At 33.7% G+C, this 22,067-nt stretch overlaps 1 protein-coding gene across 6 annotated transcripts in view; it reads left to right on the forward strand.

Moving 5' to 3' along the window:
• Window positions 1-20,818, forward strand: part of PDS5B (PDS5 cohesin associated factor B) — a 160,947-nt gene extending 140,129 nt beyond the window's left edge. Inside the window, exons 26-35 of one of the 6 annotated variants that reach the window (XM_081046583.1) lie at window positions 747-861; window positions 2,650-2,782; window positions 3,126-3,245; window positions 4,213-4,275; window positions 4,866-5,011; window positions 7,781-7,886; window positions 12,729-13,171; window positions 13,261-13,371; window positions 15,854-15,992; window positions 17,590-20,556. In XM_081046583.1, the coding sequence (XP_080902709.1) occupies window positions 747-861; window positions 2,650-2,782; window positions 3,126-3,245; window positions 4,213-4,275; window positions 4,866-5,011; window positions 7,781-7,886; window positions 12,729-13,171; window positions 13,261-13,371; window positions 15,854-15,992; window positions 17,590-17,625 (1,412 nt within the window). In that variant the 3' untranslated portion in view covers window positions 17,626-20,556. Of the gene's footprint in view, window positions 1-746; window positions 862-2,649; window positions 2,783-3,125; window positions 3,246-4,212; window positions 4,276-4,865; window positions 5,012-7,780; window positions 7,887-12,728; window positions 13,172-13,260; window positions 13,372-15,853; window positions 15,993-17,589 lie in introns of all 6 variants that reach the window. The other 5 variants (XM_081046584.1, XM_081046585.1, XM_081046586.1 and 2 more) reach the window with 5 other exon arrangements.
• The last annotated feature ends 1,249 nt before the right edge of the window (window positions 20,819-22,067 follow it).

Here is a 22,067-nt window from a genome sequence, read left to right on the forward strand (position 1 = left end):
ATTTTGAAGCTAGGAAATGTAATAGGTATGTTCAGAATATGCAGCCTGGTCTTTGTAGATAACCTTTATTAAAGTTAGTGTTACAATTCTAACCTGTAATGGAATATGCTGATCTCAGTCAAAATACAAAAATCTTTTAAACTATAAAAATGTTCCTTTTTTACTTAAAATGTCCTAGAAACTCTTAAGTTTGTTCTTTTATATCTATTCTTCTGTTACAGATAGTATCAAATACTTTTTACTTTGATACTACAAATAGTATCAAAAATCTTTACTCTCTACTGTTGTGCCTAACTCTAACACTAACTCTGAAAAATTTACTAGTTTTTCATTTTGCTCAGCAGCTTACAAGGGAATGTTGAACATAGGGCTATTTATAATAAGAAAAATCGATCATATCTTTCTTGGTCTTAGATATAGTTTGTTTGGGTCACTTTTTTCCCATATGCATTTGAAAACTGAAAGAATTGTCCTGTGACTTCAGCACATGGTGCATTTAATAGGCATTTCAGTATTGGACATGATGGATGGATGGATGGATGAATAAACTGTTTAATTTATGGTGTACCTCAACTGGGTACTTCAATATATTTTTCTTCTAGCCATATTGTGGTACTATTGGGATGCAGGAAATAATAGTATCAGAGAGAGAGAAAGAGAGCGAGTCAGTAAGATTTGATTTTCTAACCTGGATGTTTTTGTTTTGTTTTTGTTTTATTTCTCTCTCTTTTTTTTTTCTTTTTCAGAAAAACTATTGTCTCTTCTACCAGAGTATGTTGTTCCATATACAATTCACCTTTTGGCACATGACCCAGATTATGTCAAAGTACAGGATATTGAACAACTTAAAGATGTTAAAGAGTAAGACTTGTTCCATCCCATTTTCCTGTTTTCTGCAAGTTTTTTTCCCTTTTCCTGCTGATAATGGAATCTCAATTGTAATTAGTTTGTTAGATTTCTTTCATTTCTTAGGAATTTAAGGTCCTTTCCCTTATTTGTTCTCTTATTTTTCTTTTTTTATACCACCTCTTCATATTTCATTTCTTACGTAATTTCCCAAAACTTAGTTTAGTATAATTACTGTATACTGTTCTATTTCTCTACCAGTCTGGCATTTCTTTTCTATTGAAGCAATCCATTAAAAGTTTCCATTCCAGTTCTTTTCCTACCGTCTTCTAAAACTCTGTATTGATTTTCATGTGGAGTGAAGTAATACTCTCCTGTATTCACACAATAAACACACTTTCTATGTAGTAACTTATCTTCCTCCATAAGAACTAAAAAATGGTTTAATTTAATAATAGGCCAAGTCGATAACAAGGGACCGCTCTCACTTACTATTTCATTGATTTTCTAAATAAAGTTCATTACAGTTGTAATTTTTTCAGAGATTATTATTGAGAGGCCAGAAAAGCATATGTGTCTGGGTGTGGAATAGAGGATTATAATGATATTTAGAGAAATTTTTATAAGAAAAGTATAGTTCTTTAAATAAGTTTGAGACCCTGGTCCTTTTTCTGTTACAATAAAGGATGACCTTGTGATTTTAAATAAATTAATTTATTATGCCTTTAGCTTCCTAGTAAAGTAAAATAACTCTTGCTTTCTTAATTCATAGAAATATTTTAAAGTTAAATATTTGAGATGCTTCAAGAAAATAAAATCAAATTACTGATAACTTGGCACAGTTTCTGTTTTTTAAAAATAAGCAATTAGGTCTCCCAAAATGAATTCTATGTTAGAGTAATTATAACTAATGAAAACTTCTAACAACCCCTTTTCCAGAGACAGTTGAAATTTGGAACAGATAAAATACTCTTTAGAATTTACTCAGCATTTTTGGTTGTATCTCTAAATTGCCCCTGTACAGACATCAGTAGCTCCAGTCTATGAGACAGCCACTCCAGAAGGATTTATTCTATACCTGAGACCCTGAAGGTTATTTTTTTCCTTTCTAGAAGGATACCTTGCTTAGAATTTCTCTCTTCTTCTGCCATTGCTTTTTTTTTCTCTGTGCTATAACTCTGTCCCATTTGGTCTGTATTCTACAGAGACAAAGCACTTTTGTTTTTTTTCTTAAATACTAGAATTTTTTTTTTGTAATTAACTTTAAAATGGAGCTAACTTTAGAACTAAAACTTTCTTTTAAGTTTTCCCTCTTTAAGCAAAGACAGTGTGTGTAGTTGTCAGTCATGACTTTTTCCTCTCTAATTTACTGATGAAGATTCTTAACTATTAAGTAAGGTAGTTATGTTTTCTTGAAGACTTCCAATTGGGACTATAGTCAGTCTTGAGTATTTGAGGCTTCACTTTATTCATGGCCCAGTTTATTCCTTTAAACAGTCTTCCCTTTCTGTCACAGGCAGAAGTTAAGATTCATACTTTCCATCATTTATTTCTTTTTAACCTTCCTCCCTGGGAAAATTAGTGAGACTTTGAGAAGGGTTCTCATGAACTCAAACAGACATTGCTGATGTGTTGTGATATGTATGTGTAACATATCTTTTTTTTTCTCTGTTGACTTATAGCTGTTTTCTTTTTAATTTTTTCTGCTTCCGGAGTTCATTATATTTATATTTAGAATTACTGTATCTGTACTTAACAACGAATTTTTCTTTCTGTTTTTCTTTTTTGTTTTTTTTTTCTTAGATGTCTGTGGTTCGTTTTAGAAATATTAATGGCTAAAAATGAAAATAACAGCCATGCATTTATCAGAAAGATGGTAGAAAATATTAAACAAACAAAAGATGCCCAAGGACCAGATGACACAAAAATGAATGAAGTATGTAATTCTTTATAAATAGTTATGATTCCATGTCGATTTAAGCATTTGAATGTAGCGGATGGAACGTCTGTAGTATTTGTAGATAATGTCAAATATTATCTTTTCTATTAGTAAATAATAGTATTTCTATTAGTCGTAATTAGACTTACTAATATAGAATTGGTAGTATAGAATTAATAGTAATACTGTTGCTAGTAAACTAACGAAACCAGTGGTGTGAGCATTTTCACTTAGCACTATTGTACTGGGAAGTGCATGCTGAACGCATGTTCTCGAGCTGCTCCTAGCGCAGAGACTAGGGAGCCAAGTTACGCAGCTCGTGTTCGTCCTGCCGTTGCAGAAACTGTACACCGTGTGTGATGTTGCCATGAATATCATCATGTCCAAGAGCACCACGTACAGTCTGGAATCGCCTAAAGACCCAGTCCTGCCAGCTCGTTTCTTCACCCAGCCTGACAAGGTAGCTATTTGAGAATTTTTCGTGTAAGTTGAACTAAAACGTCTAAGCACTAGATTGAGGGAAGGTCATGAAGAATCAGCATCAAGAGCCAGCCTACTACTAATGTGATGGGCAGAGCTCCTCAAGGCCAGAATACAGGCCAGCCTGGAGAGAACGAGCAAGGTCGAGGTTAGTTAGCAGGACCTAGAGTTGTGCTCGGTGTTCTGCTGGTCGAAGGGCACAGGCAGAAAGGTGGGCAAAGCGCATGGATCTGGGTTCGTGGCCGTTGACCCAAAATGGGGAGGGCAGGGGAGTGCTGACAGCAGTTACCAGGCCTTCACTGAGACTTACAACTGGTGTGAGGAGACGAGCAGAGAACTGACGCAGGCCCAAGACCCTGGTAAGGCGACAGGAATGTTCCCACTGTCGTAAAACTCAAGTATTGTAGGAGATGTCAAAGGTTTTCCAGAATCTCCCTTAGAGTATCATAAAATACCTAGGCCTATTGAGTAACTGCGAGTACAGAAACCGCCACTACCTTCTTTTTTTCTTTTTTTAGCAAAATACCAGTTAAGATCTTACTAGTGTATAGAAATTTGGAGCAGCCTTGTAGATTTGCCCAGTAACTGAAAACAGCTGTCTGCTTGTAAGCATTCGCCTGCTGTGTTTCAGATGGCAGGAGTGTATGTGGTCTCTTCTGTGGAGTTATTACAGAAGCATGTGCTTTCGGACGCACTCTTAGACTCTAGCATGTTAGAATTTGAATATGTTCCGTTAATATTGGAGTTGGTACACGGTTAGTTTAAGCTTATAGTATTTGAAATCAGTGACTGGGAATTTGTGTTTCAACTGATTATTTGGTTTAAATAAATGTGTATTTTGCTATGTACTTTAAAACAAAAGCTGCACTATGCTTTGTTGGCTTTTGAACCTCCTCGCAGATAGTGTTTCAGTATTCACCGACTACATCTTTTTCCCTTGCTTGTAGAACTTCAGTAACACCAAAAATTACCTGCCTCCAGAAATGAAATCATTCTTCACTCCTGGGAAAGTATGTTTTGAGAATCGTTTTAATTCTTATGCAGTAGTTAATTTTAGTGTGATTATTGGCATAATTATGTTATTTTGTATTTCTTTAAGAATTGGTATATCTAAAGTTATAGAATATTATTATTATCTTCCATTTACTAGTAAGAAACAGTTATATTTACTATGTAGATGTAAGCTAAAATACATGGACTTATTTTTTTAGCTTATTATAAAGCTCTAGGGACTTTGATCCTTAATTATCTTATTCTGTAATAATCAAGATATAAATCTTAAAAGGCATTTGCTGATGTCCTTCCATAGCAAGAGTCTAATTGTCTATTTTAATTGTTGATTATACGTTTCATTTATTTTCTCACTTTCTCCGTAAGCCTTTTCGTCCATATAACTAAGAAACTTGACTCTTAGGCTATCTGTACAGTTTTTAATTCATTCAACTGATACTTAATTTATCATTCTATTTTGCTTAAGGATAGGCACATTTTCTTGATTTGTATTATAAATACTTTGCTAGAAACGTTATTAATAGTTCTTTACATGTAAATGTTTTTGGGCTTTAATCAAATAGAAAGAGACATGCGTTTTTCCTTTCAGCCTAAAACAACCAATGTTCTGGGAGCTGTTAATAAGCCGCTCTCGTCAGCAGGCAAACAGTCCCAGACAAAGTCATCCAGGATGGAAACGGTCAGCAATGCCAGCAGCAGCTCAAACCCAAGCTCTCCGGGAAGAATAAAGGGGAGGTACGTACATAAGAAATATCAGCATTTTATAAATGTAAGGATTATATTTACGGATCCCAACAAGGCTATGAGAACTAAAATAACTCAAAATATCTAACCTCAGTGAGTGGAAATCAGTGCATACCATTTAATATTAGTGGCCACTTACAAGTTCATATGAATTTGCTTGCTCAGGTAGGTAGTCCATCTAGCCTTCCATATTCTAGCTTGTGGGGGTAATCTAATTTCCATTGTCTATCAATTGTAACACTTAAATGATGGTACATCTATACAGTGGAATACACAGTCATTAAAAATGATGAGGTAGGAGCTAATATGAAGAATTTCTACAATACATTGTTGAATGAAAAGGCAAATAGAACAGTATTACAGTGTTTGGGTTTTTAAAAAGGATCTGTATTCCCATTTGCTGTATGTGCATAAAGTTTCAGTAAGAATACACCACATCTTACTGGTGACCCAGTGCAGGATGGAGATCATTTTATACTCTTTGGTATGGTTTAAGTTTCTTTTTACCATGTACATTTATAAACTTTTTTGGTTGTTTAAAAATAGTTTTTAAAATGTACTTTTAAGTCATGCTTTCTAGGAGATATTTTTCTTTTTAAGAAAGAAGAAAAGGAAACACATTTCACTGTCTCATTTTAGCATAGTGCTTAGTACGTCATTGGTTAGCAACACAGCCTTGTACAGGCTAACCTGCCACTGTTTATTGGTTTTGTTAAGCTACTATGAAAGACTGTTGATTTTTGCATTGTTCATAACAAATTAGTAGAGAAGGGAAGAGACATTCTAAAATAGCTTATTAATTTCCTTGTAATGAATAAATTGTTGAATGGTACATAATACAATGGAAATAGAGCAAAAATTATGTCTATAGCTCTTGTTTACTCGAGATTCCTATATTAATGTGTGTTAACAGCTAATACCTAAGTGACCCTTCAGCCATATCATGTAGACATTTTCTAGTGGACATTCTCATACCAGAACATGACCAGAATATTTCCTAAATTACTGGTTTTTCTCCTTGAATTCCTGGTTAGAATCAAAGATGATCTAATTCACCCAAGTCATCTAAGCTAAGAGCTTCAAAATTGTCTTTGACTCTCCCCATGCTAGGTTCTGCCAGTTATTTTTCTCTACAATGTTTTATACTTCTCTTTTTTACTATCATTTCAGTCATTCCCTTTCTTTAGTTATTGTAGTATTTGGTTGTTTGCTGTCCTTATTCTTCTGGCTATGTAGATCATATCACTGCTGGAGAAGTTCTTTAAATGTTTCTGGTTTCAGGTTACTCCTTGCTCAGAAATCTTAATTGGCTCCCCTATTTGCTTTCAAGACAATTGTTTTACCCTGTCCTCATCTCCCATTGTTATTCAAAACAAATGACACCTACTTTCCCTACTGTACTTTTTCATCATATTTGGTTAAACTTTCTTTCAGACTTTGACTAGACTATTTTGTCACTTTTTTCTCCATATTCCCTCTGTTCGCTAGGACTTTCTAAGAGAATGAGCCAGATTGGTTGGAGAGATCAGCTTGGTTGGAGAGTAGGAATGAGGGAGGTAATGGCAAGAGGTGAAGTTGAGAGGTAGCCAGATGATGTTTGGACTTGTGAGTAATGTAAGGAATTTGGATTTAATTTTTAAGTACAACTGGAAGGTATTGTTGTGGAATCTAGTGATCTAATTTGTGCTTTTAAAAGATTGCCCTGATTACTTGTGGAGAATAGAGGAGCTAGAATTGAGTTAGAGAACCTGAGTAGGAGTCAGCTAATAGTAATATAGGAAAGGGATGAAGAGGGAGGAAGATGGTAGGTACATAAATTTGGGATTTATTTTCTCACCAGATCCAAATGGTCTTGTTAATGGATTAGATGTGAACAGTTAATCCAAAGGAGGGTGTAAGGATGTGTCCTGGGTTTTTTGCCTGATTTCCACTATAGATGGTCATGCCATTTACTGAGATGTAGGATCCTTGAGGGGGTGTGTGTGTGTGTGTGTGTGTGTGTGTTGGGAAGGTGGGGAAAAGAAGAATATGCAACTGTTCTGGCTGTTAACGTTTAGATGCCTATTGGAAATTCAAGTGAGTGGGCAACTGGATATGTGAGTATCTAGAGTTCAAGGCAGCTTCTGAGTCAGAGATTGAAATTCAGGATTCAGTGATGTTTATATGGTTTTTAAAACCAAATAAGGCTGAGATCACCGATGACAGAAGACTGAGCCTTTATACCAGTGCATGAGAGCAAGAGCTTGTTGGGTGCCTAGTCCATGCCAGGCACTGACCCAAGTGCTTTCGTGTATATTGGTAAGGAAAACTGACAGAGGATACATGCTTACTTTCTAGCAGGGGAAGGTAGTCAGCAGGTGGTAAACATCATAACTTTAGTGTATTAGAGGGTGTTAAGTGTGAGAAGAAAAAATGGAATGGGGATAAGGGAGAGGCAGGGGACAGGGCAAACTAATGTAAACCAATCCAACTTCCCAGCAAGAAAAGGTTTAGTTTGCTTTATGTTCCCACTCAAAGATAGGATTAGGTTTTAGAAAGTTTGAAAAAGAAAACTAAATTTGTGATTTTCGATTTTCCTGTTTTGTTAAATGTATTTCATTGCTTGTTGATTTGGTGCTAAATAATGATCATATAAAATCAATACTTTTTTGACTAGAATGAACCTTTTTTTTCATAAAGCTATAAAGCAACACTAGAGAACATGAGAAGCTTTTAAGGTTATTTGATTATAATAACAATTGCAAATGTTTATATTAAAAGGCTTGATAGTTCTGAAATGGATCACAGTGAAAATGAAGATTACACAATGTCTTCACCTTTGCCGGGGAAAAAAAGTGACAAGAGAGACGACTCTGACCTTGTAAGGGTGAGCTATTTGGTTTGCTTTTATCATTATAATAATAATGATTACTATTATTTCACTGTGTAAGTAATTTTTACACTGAAACCAGTTGATATTACTCTCATATTTGACATGATTTTCTTTGAATGGTTTTAATCACAAATTTGAGTCTATAATTATCATTGACCATGTAATTTAAGTATATTGAATTTCTTGTATTTATTTGTCATTCTAATAAGTAATTTTGATTCTTTAGGACTTCGGAATCAAACATACCAATTCCATACTCAGAACTGCTTGTTTTTTGTTTTGTTTTTTTAAACATAATAAGCTTAGACTTAGCCTTAGAGAAAGGGAATAGAATGAGGGTCCTGAAAGGCTTCTCCATTTTAATTGATTTCTTGAGCCTTTAATTACTTTAAATAAGCTTCTAGTAAAGGTGGGAAATACTACAGTCCTCATAAAGTCCTTTTTTAGTTTTTAAATTTTAATAGCAGTGATAGCTTGTATGGTAGACACAATTTGTAAATGTCACTTGAAGACAAATTTGGTAGTTTTGGTGCAGCTACAGAATACAGTTATGTATTCCAGCAAAACCTGATGGCCTTAATAACTGGGCACATTTTGACTTTCTAGATTAGCTGTAACACTTCTTGAGTAACTAATTAAGTTTTCTGAATCAGTATCTTTATCTGTAAAATGTAGTTGCTTCCCTGGTAAGATTTATCAGAATAAATGAATTAGCCCAAATGAATTATTGTTGCTGCTGTTGTATTGTCATAAAGATTAATATGTTTGATTAATGATTACCATAATAATAAAGTTAATGTGTTTGATTTTACTCAGTTAATAGAGGTGGAAGGTTATTAATAAAATAATTACTTTTGCTTTCTCTAAACTATCACTGCCCTTTCTGTCTTCCACTGGCCCAACATTGTATAGCCCAAGAAGTTTATTTTCAGTTGTTTTCAGGTTTCTCTGATAATTTATTTTGCCAGATAGTTTCTTTCCACTTAAGGAAAATTATTAAAATTCTTACTAAATCCTTACTATCTGTGCTGTAAATTCTGATTTTTATTGGCTGTTTAAAAATTTTCACCCAAGCAGAATTAAAAATTGATCACTTAGCCAAAAAGGAATGCTGTTATCTGGATTTGTAGAAGAGAATCCTTGAATTGGAAAAAGTTTATGTCTTCTAATCCTACTTCTCACTTAGTACAAAAAACTTCATTATCATTTATGAGAGTTGGGTACCACATGCTTGAAAATGCTTTACGTGGGAGCTTATAGTTTCTCCCGTTTGTTAGAAACATCAGCTAGGCCACCCACACCCGCATGCTGGCACTTCCCCCCCACCCCCAATTTGGGAAACATTGTTTTGATTCTTAATATCCTATAAATTCCATATCTGCTTTTACCTTACGGAACAGTGCAGAACAGTCTCTGGAACAGTTTTGAATTTCTGAGCCTTTGAGGTTTATTTATGATATAAAGAAGGCCTTTCATTTTCAGAAGTACTAGAAGAGCCTTATTAATATAGTTTCAACTGAAATATCCTCAAAGAGGTGAGCATTATGAGACAGAAGTTTAATTTAAAGACAAATAAACTATAGTGAAAGAGCACTCCTGTTACAATGAAAGGGGACTGTCTTCTTTGCCTACTACCAGCTTCACATTCACATTTCACTGCAAAGGAATTATTGTCTATATACGTTTATGTTCAAATTTTAGTTTTACAAGAAACATATTTTTCACATTTCCTGTTCCTAACATCAGTTTTATACTCCCTCTGTTCTTAAGACAATGCAGTGAAAAATGAAAAAGAAATTAGAGACCGTAATTTAGGAAACTAAATTACTTTATGGTATTTTCAAGAAAGCAGCATCGGTTTCCTGTTTACCAGCAACCTTTTCCAAAGCTTCAAGGAATGCAACCACCCCTTCAGATCTTTGAACATCAAAATGAATTATAGCATTTAAAATTAGAGGTGGCACTTTAAATTTAGTTCTAATTTAATATTTCTTTTATCTTCCTACCGTGTTTCCCTGAAAATAAGACCTAGCCAGGCAATCAGCTCTGATGCGTCTTTTGGAACAAAAATTAATATAAGACCCGGTCTTATTTTACTATAAGACCGAGTGTAATACAATATAATAATATGATATGATATAATATAATATTATGTGTAATATAATATAGTAATACAATGTAATATAATAATATAATATGAAATATGCCAGGTCTTATATTAATTTTTGCTCTAAAAGACGCATTAGAGCTGATTGTCTGGCTAGGTTTTATTTTCAGGGAAACACGGTATCTCTGAGTAATGACAGTTAATGTTTATGTACAAAAACTAAATAAATACTAACAAATCAAAACCAGTCATTTATAGATTTTTTTTTTAATTTTTTTATGGAATGTAAGGATAATTTAATGCTAAAAAAATCTTTTAATATATTGTAGCATATCAATATACCAAAGAGGAAAAATATTAACAAGATAACCATGCCAAAGAAGACACAGATATTCAAATATGTACTCTTAATAAATTACTATCTAAAGAATACATCCTTAACATGCTAAAAGTTTTGTCTGTTAAATTGGTAGTGAATGATTTAATCAAAGTTATTTTTAAAGTCAAAATACTTGGAGCATTCTTTTAAAAATCAGGAACAAAACAAGCAAACAGCTGTCACTATTTTTTAAAATTGTTCTAGAATGTTTGACCATTTCAGGAAGACATGAAGTAGGAGTCAAAGGTATGACAATGACAAAGAAGAGACAAATTCATTTCTATTTTTGCTTTCTTGGAAAAATAAGAGAAGCAATAAAAAAACTAGGAATTTAGCATGGTAGCCATATATCTGTATATATGTATGTATGTAACTAACTTTGCTGATTTTACTTTATATCAGGTATGCATTTGGAAGGGGGATTAACTTCATAATAACTACTGCAACAAGAAAATTAGATAGATTAGGGTGGGTGGATGGATGGATGGATGGATATAAACATAACCTTCAAATGAAGTAGTGGGAACCTATGTGGATAAAATAGCATAAGTGAGAAACATGGAGGACTTGAAGAGAGAGAAAGGACATGCCATGTTCCTTCATGGGAAAAATGAATTAAAAAGATGGTAGTTTTTTCTAAATGACTATACAATTGTAAAATTCCAGTGTGATTTTAAGTCCATGTGGCAGAATAAACGGATTTAAAAAAGAGGCATAATAAGGATAAGTTCAGCCCAACAAGACACAAACATACTTAGTTATAATTAGTAAACTATTGTGCTGCTGTTACAATAGCCCATAAACATTATTTTTTAAAACATAATATAGAATAAGGGAAGCATTACAAAATCAGTGATTTTGAAATAATTGAATGTCTCTTTGGGGTTGGGAATAGAGAAACACAGTTTAGAACCTCATCTCACATCCTATTCTAAAACAAGATAAAATAATATCTTAGTTTGCTCAGGCTGCCATAACAAAATACCATAGACTGGGTAGCTTAAACAACAGAAATTAATTTTCTCACATTTCTGGAGGTTGGAAAATTCAAGATCAAAGTGCTGACTGATTCTGTTCCTGGTAAGCACTCTCTTGGTTAGCAGATAGCCACCTTCTTGCCATGTCCTCACATGGCGGAGAGAGAGAGCTCTCTCTGGTGTCTCTTCCAAGGGCACTAATCCCATCACAAGGGCCCCACCCTCATGACCTCTCTTAACTCAAGTACCTGGTAAAAGCCCCCTCTCCCGATACCATCACATTAGGGATCCTGACTTTAACCTATGGATTTTGTGGACAGACAATTCAGTCCATAACAAATGGAAAATAAAATTTTAAAATATACAAAAATGTAGAAGAATATACAATAAAGTACTTAAGACTCCAGTAAACAAATGGATAAGGGGCATAATACCAGTGACATAGTTAGGTATTTCACAGACCTGAAATACAAGGGGCTAATTAAACATATTTAAAAAATTATAGGTAATCAGATAATTCTTTTTCACTGAGTTTTAAGAATGTAAATTGGTACAAACTTTTTAGAAGTTAACTTATTTCAAACTTAGGTATTTCTGTGTTGTATGTACGTGTGTGTATGAAGAGCATTATACATCTTCATACATACTATTCTTGGCTTCTTGGGAGAATTTCCTTAGTATCTGTTGGTAAATCATAAATTCTCTGAATGTAGACTAGGATTTTATTTTAAATTTGAAAGTCACTGATTTTTAAATTATTTTTGTTAACTAGTTGTACTTGGGAAGAAGCAGGATCTTTGATTCAGAAATGTGTTCAGTATTTTTAATAAATGATAAATACATTTGACTTTTTGCAACTTTTATTTACAAAGTAAAAAGTTCTTTTATGATAATGTAAAACATATTAACAGTTGATATTTTATGTCTTACTATTTTATTTAAGACATTTACTATGTCTTACTATTTTATGTCATACTTACTGTATGGTAAAATTAGAATGAGTTAAATTTAGCATTAAAGCATATTCATTATACTTTAGTATAGTTCTCCATTATTCAAGCATTGAGTTAAAATGTTCTTTTTATCTCTTCACTAAAATTTATAATTTAATAAAACACTGATTTTTGAGAGGTTTCCATTTGCGGCTCTCTAGCTTAAGGAAGAATAAAGAATTACCCTCTTACCCCAGAGAATTTTTTTAAATTAAAAAACTATTAATAAAAGCAAGTAAGTAGTTATGGTTCTGATGTATTTAATAACTATACTTTAAGTACATTTTTATGACAGAAGTGGATAACAGATTTTTTTTGTTTGATTCTTCAAAATATGTATACTGACAATTTTATATTTAAAATTGTGATTTTTATCCCTAGTCTGAATTGGAGAAACCTAGAAGCCGGAAAAAGACACCTGCTCCAGATTCGGAAGAGAAATTAGGTATGGATGACCTGACTAAGTTGGTCCAGGAACAGAAACCTAAAGGCAGTCAACGTGGACGGAAGAGAGGCCATACAGCTTCCGAGTCAGAGGAACAGCAGTGGCCTGAGGAAAAGAGGCTCAAAGAAGATGTGTTAGAAAATGAGGATGAACAGAATAGTCCACCAAAAAAAGGTAAAAGAGGCCGACCACCGAAACCTCTTGGTGGTGGGGGTGCACCAAAAGAAGAGCCACCAATGAAACCTTCTAAAAAAGGAAGCAAAAAAAAATCTGGACCTTCAGTAGCTGAAGAAGAGGAAGAAGAAGAGAGACAAAGTGGAAACACAGAGCAGAAGTCCAAAAGTAAACAGCACCGACCATCACGGAGGGCGCAGCAGAGGTGAGAGTGTGTAACTGGAAAGTGCATGTGTTTGTTCCTCTCGTATAAGTCAGAATTTGACACTGTCCACATTTGGGTCTTCCCCAAAGCAGAGCAGAATCTCCTGAAACTAGTGCAGTTGAGCCCACACAGTCCATCCCACAGAAAGGACGAGGAAGACCATCAAAAACGCCATCACCATCACAACCAAAAAAAAATGTGTAAGTTGTAAATAATATTAAATTTTAAACCAATTTCAAATTATTTTGCAAAAGTTTATAAATTTTAAAATATACATAGAGCTGCATTTAAACCCCATCTATTTAGCCCCATCACACTAGGTAAGATAAAATTTTCATAAACTTACCTAGGTGATTGGTATTCCAGTTAACCCTCTGGTAATAATTTGTACAGGTTTTAGGCAAATCTTTCATGAATACCAAGTAGTTGATTATTTCCAGGACAGATTTTATGGTGCCGAAAGAAATGAATTTTAAATCACAGCATATTGCTAGGATGCCTTGGCATTCATTTCACACTATAGTTTTTCTTCATGGCTCTTCTCAGCAACTTTTTAAATAATAGCTTTTACACTTTTGTTTTCATTCTTTGAACTGTGTAGGGAAGTAATCGTTTTTCTTAAATCACATCCAAAGAAATTATCACATGCTGATCTCCAGTTTTTGATGTCTTGATTTTGTTGGTTTTCTAATCAAATTAACACATCTTTGTCCACATACAAATAGTTTTGGATGGTCACATAATCACATGTTCATGCAACAGTTACAATAATAAATCTGTAACAGACGTTATTAAAGTGACAGGAACATCAATGCTGTTAATTTGTAACTTTGGCACTTTTTTCTTCTCAGCTGTTTAAGTGGGAATATAATGACACGTCTTCTATAAATCAGTTCTTCCGAGAGTAATCCCATTATGTAATTATATCGGTGGCTTGAGTTTTTAGAGTTGCCAACACTTAGTTATCTTAGAAATTTGTCCTCTTCCTGTGTGTTCCACAGAAAGAGGAAATGGTGCCTGAATATCTAGCCCATACTTCATTCCTTCTCCCATTTAATTTTTCCCTTGGGTAAAAAGTAAAGGTAAGTACATTTTTGCGACAGCTTCATAAATGTGTTTGAATTCAGTCATGGAAAATCACTGGTTTTAAAAAAGAAATCTTAAGGAATGTTAAATTCCCATGATTGATTTTTATAACAAGGAAATAACGGTAAATAATCTTTCAGGCTCATAATTTTAATTTGTTTATAGTTGGGCATCATAAAATTAATGGCTTAAATTACTATGTTATGTCCTAAAATCACACAAGTCCTCACATGAATGTTCTAACCCAAACAAGTATTTCTTTTAAAAAATCAATACAGAAAGAGATGCTATATTCTATCTCAACAGCCTGTCACCCCTTCACTGGGAAGCTCTTTTAAAGCTAGTATAATAACACATGTTGTATTTGCTTGTTTTTTGTGTTCTGACCTCAGTGAAATTGAGAACCACTGTATTATTTTTCTATGTAATTCTTGTATTTTCTTTGTTAATTCTGAAAAACTAAATCAAGCGAAAAAATTGCTTGGTCTGAGCATGAATTAAACAGTACATATTTTGGATTGCTTATAGAAGTGATAACTATTCTTATTTAAAAAATATCAACAGGGATACATTTGATTAAATACTGGTGTCTATTACATATTTTTTATTGTTTCCTATGTTTTAGAGAGTACAAGGTGCTAGGAAATAACAGTGGCACAAAACATAACGTGATTCTTGTCCTTAAGGAACTCCCATCTAAATGGGCATTAGAAAAGAATCACACATAAATATGGAATCCTAACTTGTGATATGTGCCCTGAAGGAAAAATTTGGGCTGCTATGAGTGTAATGGGAGGGCTGGGGAACCAGATTCCTTGAGAACAATAGGAGTTAGTCTGATAGTAGGGAGAGAACATTTCAGATCGAAGGAATGCTGTGGTTGAAAGTTCTGAAGTGGGAAACATCTTGGCAGATTCCGAGAGCTTAAGGGAAGGCAAGGTTTGCTGGGTTGTAGTTGGGGGGAGTTGGGGAGTGGAAAGAGGTGTGAACAGACAGGTCGGCAAGGGCCTTAGGTACTGTGTTAAAAGGTGTACAAAACTGCTTTCAGGACAGTAGGAGCTATCCACGAGGAGTGGCATCAGCTGGTTTTACCTTTTTAAAAGAGTACTTTGTAAAGAGAAGAAGCAAGAGATGAGAATGGTTTGGAAATAATGTAGCCACAATGGAGGTGGAGCGAAGTGAATGGATTTGAGATTTCTTTATAAATAGAATCTACAGGGCCAGATAAAGAGTGGTACAGTATTAAGGTAGACTCCAGATTTTCTGCTTTGGGCAGCTCAGTCAAGATGCCTTTCACTAGCTGGCAAAGATAAAAGAGCAGAGTTTGGGTTATGTTTTTAAATCCTTTATGGTGTTACTCTCAGTCACACTTGTGTTTGTGACTTGGCAGATCTTTGTAAGTAAGATTCTAGGATTAAGCACTGGTTTAGGGTTCAGAATATAAGAAAAATATTTCTTGTCTTATGAAGTAATTGAGGATTAAAATGATAATAAATGAGAATTCATAAAACATCTGAAGGCATTTCCTCTAATGAGGTGTAATCTGCTACTTAAAAGATCAGAATGTTCATTTCATTTTCTTGTGTTTTACTCCAGCCGTGTAGGACGCTCCAAACAAGCAGCCACTAAGGAAAATGATTCAAGTGAAGAAGTAGATGTGTTTCAGGGTAGCTCCCCTGTCAATGATGATATTCCACAGGAAGAAACAGAAGAGGAAGAAGTTTCTACAGTAAATGTATGTGTTCATTAAAATGCCATGAGTGATGGTATGGAATATAGAAATAGAGTTGGTAAATATTTGGTGACAGCCATTTAGCATTTGCTGTTATAATTCCAAGTATTTATATATTTTTGTTCATTAGTTTGAAACATTGTTTCATCTACTAGCTTGGATAATGGAGATAACATCTTTTAGGGAAACCTGAAATGAACTGAGAATAACAGATGTAGCCTAGTGAAAAAGTGTAAATGTCAAGTTTAAAACTAAATGTAGAAGAACAAGTAGCAGTATGACACTGACACTTTGGGCAGTTCTGTACCTGGATTTTAGAACACTGGTATCTCTTAAATGTACTGTTATGTTTTATTACTTCTTGTTTGATTTTCACTGTAGTTAGTCAATCATGTATAGTCAATCATGTAAAATAAAATCATATCTTTAACTAAAATCAGGCTTTGGAATTCATAAAGTTGGTAATAGACACTTTTTTAAAAAAGTAGGAATGTGGTGCTTTCTGAGACACTATTTTTTTTAAAGTAATGAATGGCTTTCCCAGTGAACACATCTCAGACATTTCTCTTTGGAAGAAATATAATTAAACATTTAAGGAAGAGGTTTTCTCTTAATGATACTCATGGTGAATCTTTGCGTCCCCTCAGCCAGCCATCATATTTGAGAAACCTGTGTTCTGTGATCAAGTCCTTTGTCCAATTTAATATAGTCAGCACGTCTATCTGTGAGCGGGTTAAGGCCACACAAAAAATAGGCTGCATTGTGGTCTCAGACCAGCTGGGCTTGTTTGGGGTCTTCTTGGGAAGTAAAAATAAGGCTGAGGAGTCCACAGTTGATTGATGTCTTCATCAAAGAAAAACTGTTCCATAAATTAATTAAATTAAAATTCTGTTGTTATAGTCCTCTTGTTAATAGTGACCTCTTTTGAAAGTTTTATGCTTGCATTAGTGCTTGCCAGCAAATGGTAATATGTCTGAATTTCAGCCTATTTATATGTATTTGATACCGTTGTTTCCCCAAAAATAAGACCTAGCCGGGCCATCAGGTCTAATGCATCTTTTGGAGCAAAAATTAATATAACACCTGGTATGATATTATATTATGTTAGATAGGACCGCGTCTTATATAAATTTTTGCTCCAAAAGACGCATTAGAGCTGATGGTCCGGCCAGGTCTTATATTCGGGGAAACAGGATAGTTGTCAGGATCCAAATTCATTATTTCCCCAGAAAGAAACCTGTTCACAGTATCAAATGTTTTGTTTTACTACAGAAACATAAGTAAAAAGGTGATATTTGTAGTTGTTTTTCTTGCTATCAACCTGGACTTCTGTCCATTTCTTTTTAAAATTATTAAATAGAAAAGTAAAATCGTTTTATCTTGCTATTTGGGGAAAGGCTGTTTATGAACATGCAAATATTAATATAAGTCTAAAAAAATGAGACCAAGGCAGCAAGTTAAATAGAAAGGTTGCAAGGAAAGAAAAGCAGAGAAAATCAAGAACAGTGATAATGATTGGTAAAATAATAATAATAATTACTGCTATGTCTAATAAATGTGTACCCGTTTTAATTTAGCATCTGGTGGCTTTTCTTTTAAGGTACGGCGGCGAAGTTCTAAAAGAGAGAGGCGATGAATGCATGTAATTAATAACTTTATATGTGAACACTTTGAAAATCATTTTTGTCAAGCTTGAGGATGGGGAAAGCCTTTGAGGCACAAAATGGGACTGCTGAAGAGAGGACATTGGACCTTCCTTTGATGACCTCGTGTATTTGTGGTCACACGCTTAGCCATACGCATGGTGACCTTGACTATGGAGTCTTGTGACAGTGTGACGTGCGATGGCTGTGTGGATAGAAACTAAAGAGGAAACTTGTAAATATATTTTTTCTTTTTTTTGATGTTTCTGACTTCTAAAGTGCTTGTATAGCTTTTATCTGTGGCTTTAAACTGACAGTACCCAACTGTTTATTGGATCTATTGGTTTGAAAAGAATTTGTTAGGATAGATCTTAAGCAGTCATCTGTCAGTGTTTGTATTTGTATACTCTGCAATTTTACTGTGAAAATTTTTTTTTCAACAAATAATGTCATTTTCTTGATGTCACTATTTGTTGGAGAGTTAAATGGTCTCTTTCCCTTGTGTATCTTACCTAGTGTTTACTCCTGGGCACCCTTAATCTTCAGAGGTGCTAAATTGTCTGCCATTACAGCTGAATGATGGCCTCTGATGGGAGGACACCATGCAAATTGTGAAATAGTCCTGAAGTTGTTTGATTATGTTACACCTCAGTATTGGTCCCAGAATTTTCTGGCCTTTCATGGCAATGAAAATTTTAAGAGAGAGATTTAAAATATTTTAATTTTAAAGAATGTGTTATAAAATAATGTACTGAATTCTTTATCCATTTTATCATCCCTTTTCAGTTATTATTAATCTACTGTATCAATAAAATTCTGTAATTTGAATTAGTTTTTAATAGTCTAGAATGTTATTGTGTATAGATATTTCCTCTTGAACATTATGTTCAGAAAATGCAAATTGTTACACTATAATATAAAATCTGATATATACACATTAGAAAAGTTCTAGTTCTTCATTACAATGTAAAGGTAATCAGAAAAAAACAATTTTATTGATGCAGTGTGTCTTTATAAAGCTGTTCTTGAAAGCAAGTGTTTTGTATTTTATAGTGAGTTGCATGTTTATGAAAAAAAAAGTGCTGAAAATGGGATGTGCTCTTTTCTGTAAATTCATATTTAGTCATAGTATATGATAGACTGCCCCATAACATAGTTTTTCATCAAGAGTTTATTATTGTACTTTATTTTGGAGCCAAAAAAAATTGTTTTGGGGGGGAGGGACAGGGTGGGAGTGATATATACAACTATATGAGCTACTGTAGGTATCACAGTCTTACAAACTTTAAATGAAATTCCACTTTGTCCTGATTGGGAGAAGTGGAAATTTATTTGGATTTAGAGCAGATCTTTGTTCATTTCTTTGTGTAATCTGCAAAATTATAGAAGTAAATTTCTTAAGGCGGTATACTTTTACAGTTTTATAAACTGTATTTTGAACCAAAACATGTAGGTTACTGCTTAATCCTTAGCTAAATTCATTTTAGTATTTCAGGTGCTGTTCTTTTCTTTTTTCATGGTTAACATCAGAAAAGAAAATCATATTCTAACTTATTAAATTTATCACATTGAATAATGGAGCATTTTCATATACTACACCATTATGTTAAGGTATATTTCCAAGATTGGTTATAATAGATGGGGGATATAATAAAGAAACTACTATTTTGGAAAATGACATTTTACTATTTTCCAATGTATATCACAATTGATGTGATTATTTTTCTTTTAGAGATTTCTTCATGTTTATGAAACTGCCTTTTATTTTTAAAAAAAGGTTTTGAATTGTGTTACTCTTTCAATAATTAACTATTCTTCATTGGCAACAGTACTGACACCAGTGATTATGGTAGGCTGCTATATAGCAAGGCAGCTAATGTCGGACCAAGATGTATTGGTTTTTAAATGTCTCATTAGCTCAGTTCTCCCACACTATTTCTATTTCAGCAGTACAAAGGCATGTTTTAAACCTATAAAATAAAGAATAAGGGATAGCTTTGTATTTTTGTCGTTCACTAAATTGCACCAGAAATGTTTATGGAAGTATATCTTTGAGACCATTTTATAAAACATAATGAAAAAATGATTGTGGAGGATTTTTATTTGCATGATCATAGTTCAGCGAATTTCATTGCATATTCTGTACATCAATTCACAAAAAATGTTCATTGTAGATTTTGTTCAATGCCAATGAGTCTGTAATTTTCTAACGTGTCTGTTCACTTTTTGGAAGGATTATGATATAAATTACCCATTTTTCTGTAGAAAAATAGGTGCAATAATGATCAAAGTTTTGATGTCCTGAGTCTTCATCTTAGAGGATTATCTTATTATTATGTTTAAACATGTACTAACAACATTTGGAGAGCCACATACTATAACTAAATTAAAATTAAGTGTGTATAAAACATTAATTGCTAACAATGGTTAGCAAACTCTTCAGTGGTGGTGTTCATTTTGAAAATATGTACTGTATAAAATTAAGAAAATATTTAACTCACTGTAACAAGTTCCATTATGAAAACCTTATGATTCTTCAGTGAGGTTATCTTGCTGCACTCTGTAGCAAATTCATTTACTCGATGTTACAATAAAATTTCTTGCTGCAGTGCAACAGGAAGCTTTTTCAGTGATCTCCACTGTATATGTAAATTACAAATGTGGCGGTAAAACTCGTTCCAGGTATTAAAGGTTAAATTACTTTCTGTATCTTCTTAACAGCTTGTAAGTTTGATTTTTTTAAGATTTCCTTTTTGCCCTCTTCCAGAATGTCAGGAATTTCAGAATTTGTGTTACTTAGGCATATCTCCCCTACCATATAGTATTATGTCACCATGATGAACAATTGGTATTTAGATAAATAACCAACTTTCAGACACATTTTTGGATTTTCTGTGAAGTTGAATAAACATGAAAGCTAATGTATAATTGTATTATTTTATTTATGTGAATCAGTATGTATATTTAAATATGTTTGCTAAATGGAGAAAGGCACATTTTGATGATTTTAAATTTGGGAGCTTTTGTTTCATAAAGAAAACATATATTTCCAAGTAACATTTTCCCAACTTTTTGTTTAAACTTCTCATGCAAAATCGTGGCTGACAGAGATTTACTAAGTACTGTTTAAAGGATTGCATAACTGAAAAAAATAAAAGTATAATATAAACTTTAAAAGTAAACACTAAGAAAATAAATTGCTAGTGGCAGTTTTATTAATTTATTCAACAAATACTTATTGAGTGCCTACTATGTGCTAGGCTAGTTATGGAGGATAAGAATAGATCAGGATAGAGTAAGTTCCTGCCCTTGGGGAGCTTACATTCCCACAGGGGGGTGTAAGAATAAAGAGACAGTAATTAAACATATAATGTCACGTTGTGAAAAGTGAGGGAATAGAAATGATTGGAAGAGATGCTATTTTATATACTTTGAAGATAGGTTATTCAGTACATACAATTTAAGATTGCAGTGTCTTTAACGTGAAGTGACACTTTTTATAATTATAAAATGTCTCTTGGTATCTGTATGAATATTTCATGCCAACTTTGGTAATAACAGTCATACCAATTTTGTTTTAGCTGCTGTTTGCATGACAAATCTTTTTCTGTCCTTTTATTTTCAGTAAATGGGATTCTTATGTTTAAAGTATACGGGGTCTGACAATTAAGTTGGTGACCTTATTGCAACAATGTTGCAAACCTTTTTTGATATTAGAGAGATTATTCATTAAGAATTTGTGCCAACTGGACAGTTAACCAGGTTTACTATTTGGAAGTGCTGAAAAGGCTGCATGAAACAGACGACCTGAACTTTTTGCCAACAATCCATGGCTCTTGCATCACGACAGTGCACCAGCTCACACGGCACTGTCTCTGACGGAGTAGCCAGTAAACAAATAACTGTATTGGAACCTCCTCCCTACTCACCTGATCTGGCCCCCAATGACTTCTTTCTTTACCCAAAGAAAATGGAAATACTGAAAGGAAGACATTTTGATGACATTCAGGACATCAAAGGTGACATAGCGACAGCTCTGATGGCCATTCCAGAAAAAGGGTTCCAAAATTGCTTTGAAAGGTGGACTAGGCACTGGCGTCAGTGCATAGCTTCCCAAGGGGAGTACTTCGAAGGTGACCGTAGTGATATTCAGCAATGAGGTATGTAGCTCTTTTTCTAGGATGAATTCGTGAAGTTAATTGTCAGACCTCGTATGTTGTGTAAACATTTTATACTTTGGTCTTGTTCTTTTATTGCATCTTAGAATCTTTGTTCTTTAATTAGAGTGTTTTAGACTATTTACTATGTTTCCCCGAAAATAAGACCTAGCCAATCAGCTCTAATGCGTCTTTGGAGCAAAAATTAATATAAGACCCGGTCTTACTTTACTACAATATAAGACTGGGTCTAATATGATATGATATGATATATAAAT

The sequence above is a fragment of the Rhinolophus hipposideros genome (genome assembly GCF_964194185.1).
Source record: "Rhinolophus hipposideros genome assembly, chromosome: 4".
NCBI classification, from domain to species: domain Eukaryota; kingdom Metazoa; phylum Chordata; class Mammalia; order Chiroptera; family Rhinolophidae; genus Rhinolophus; species Rhinolophus hipposideros.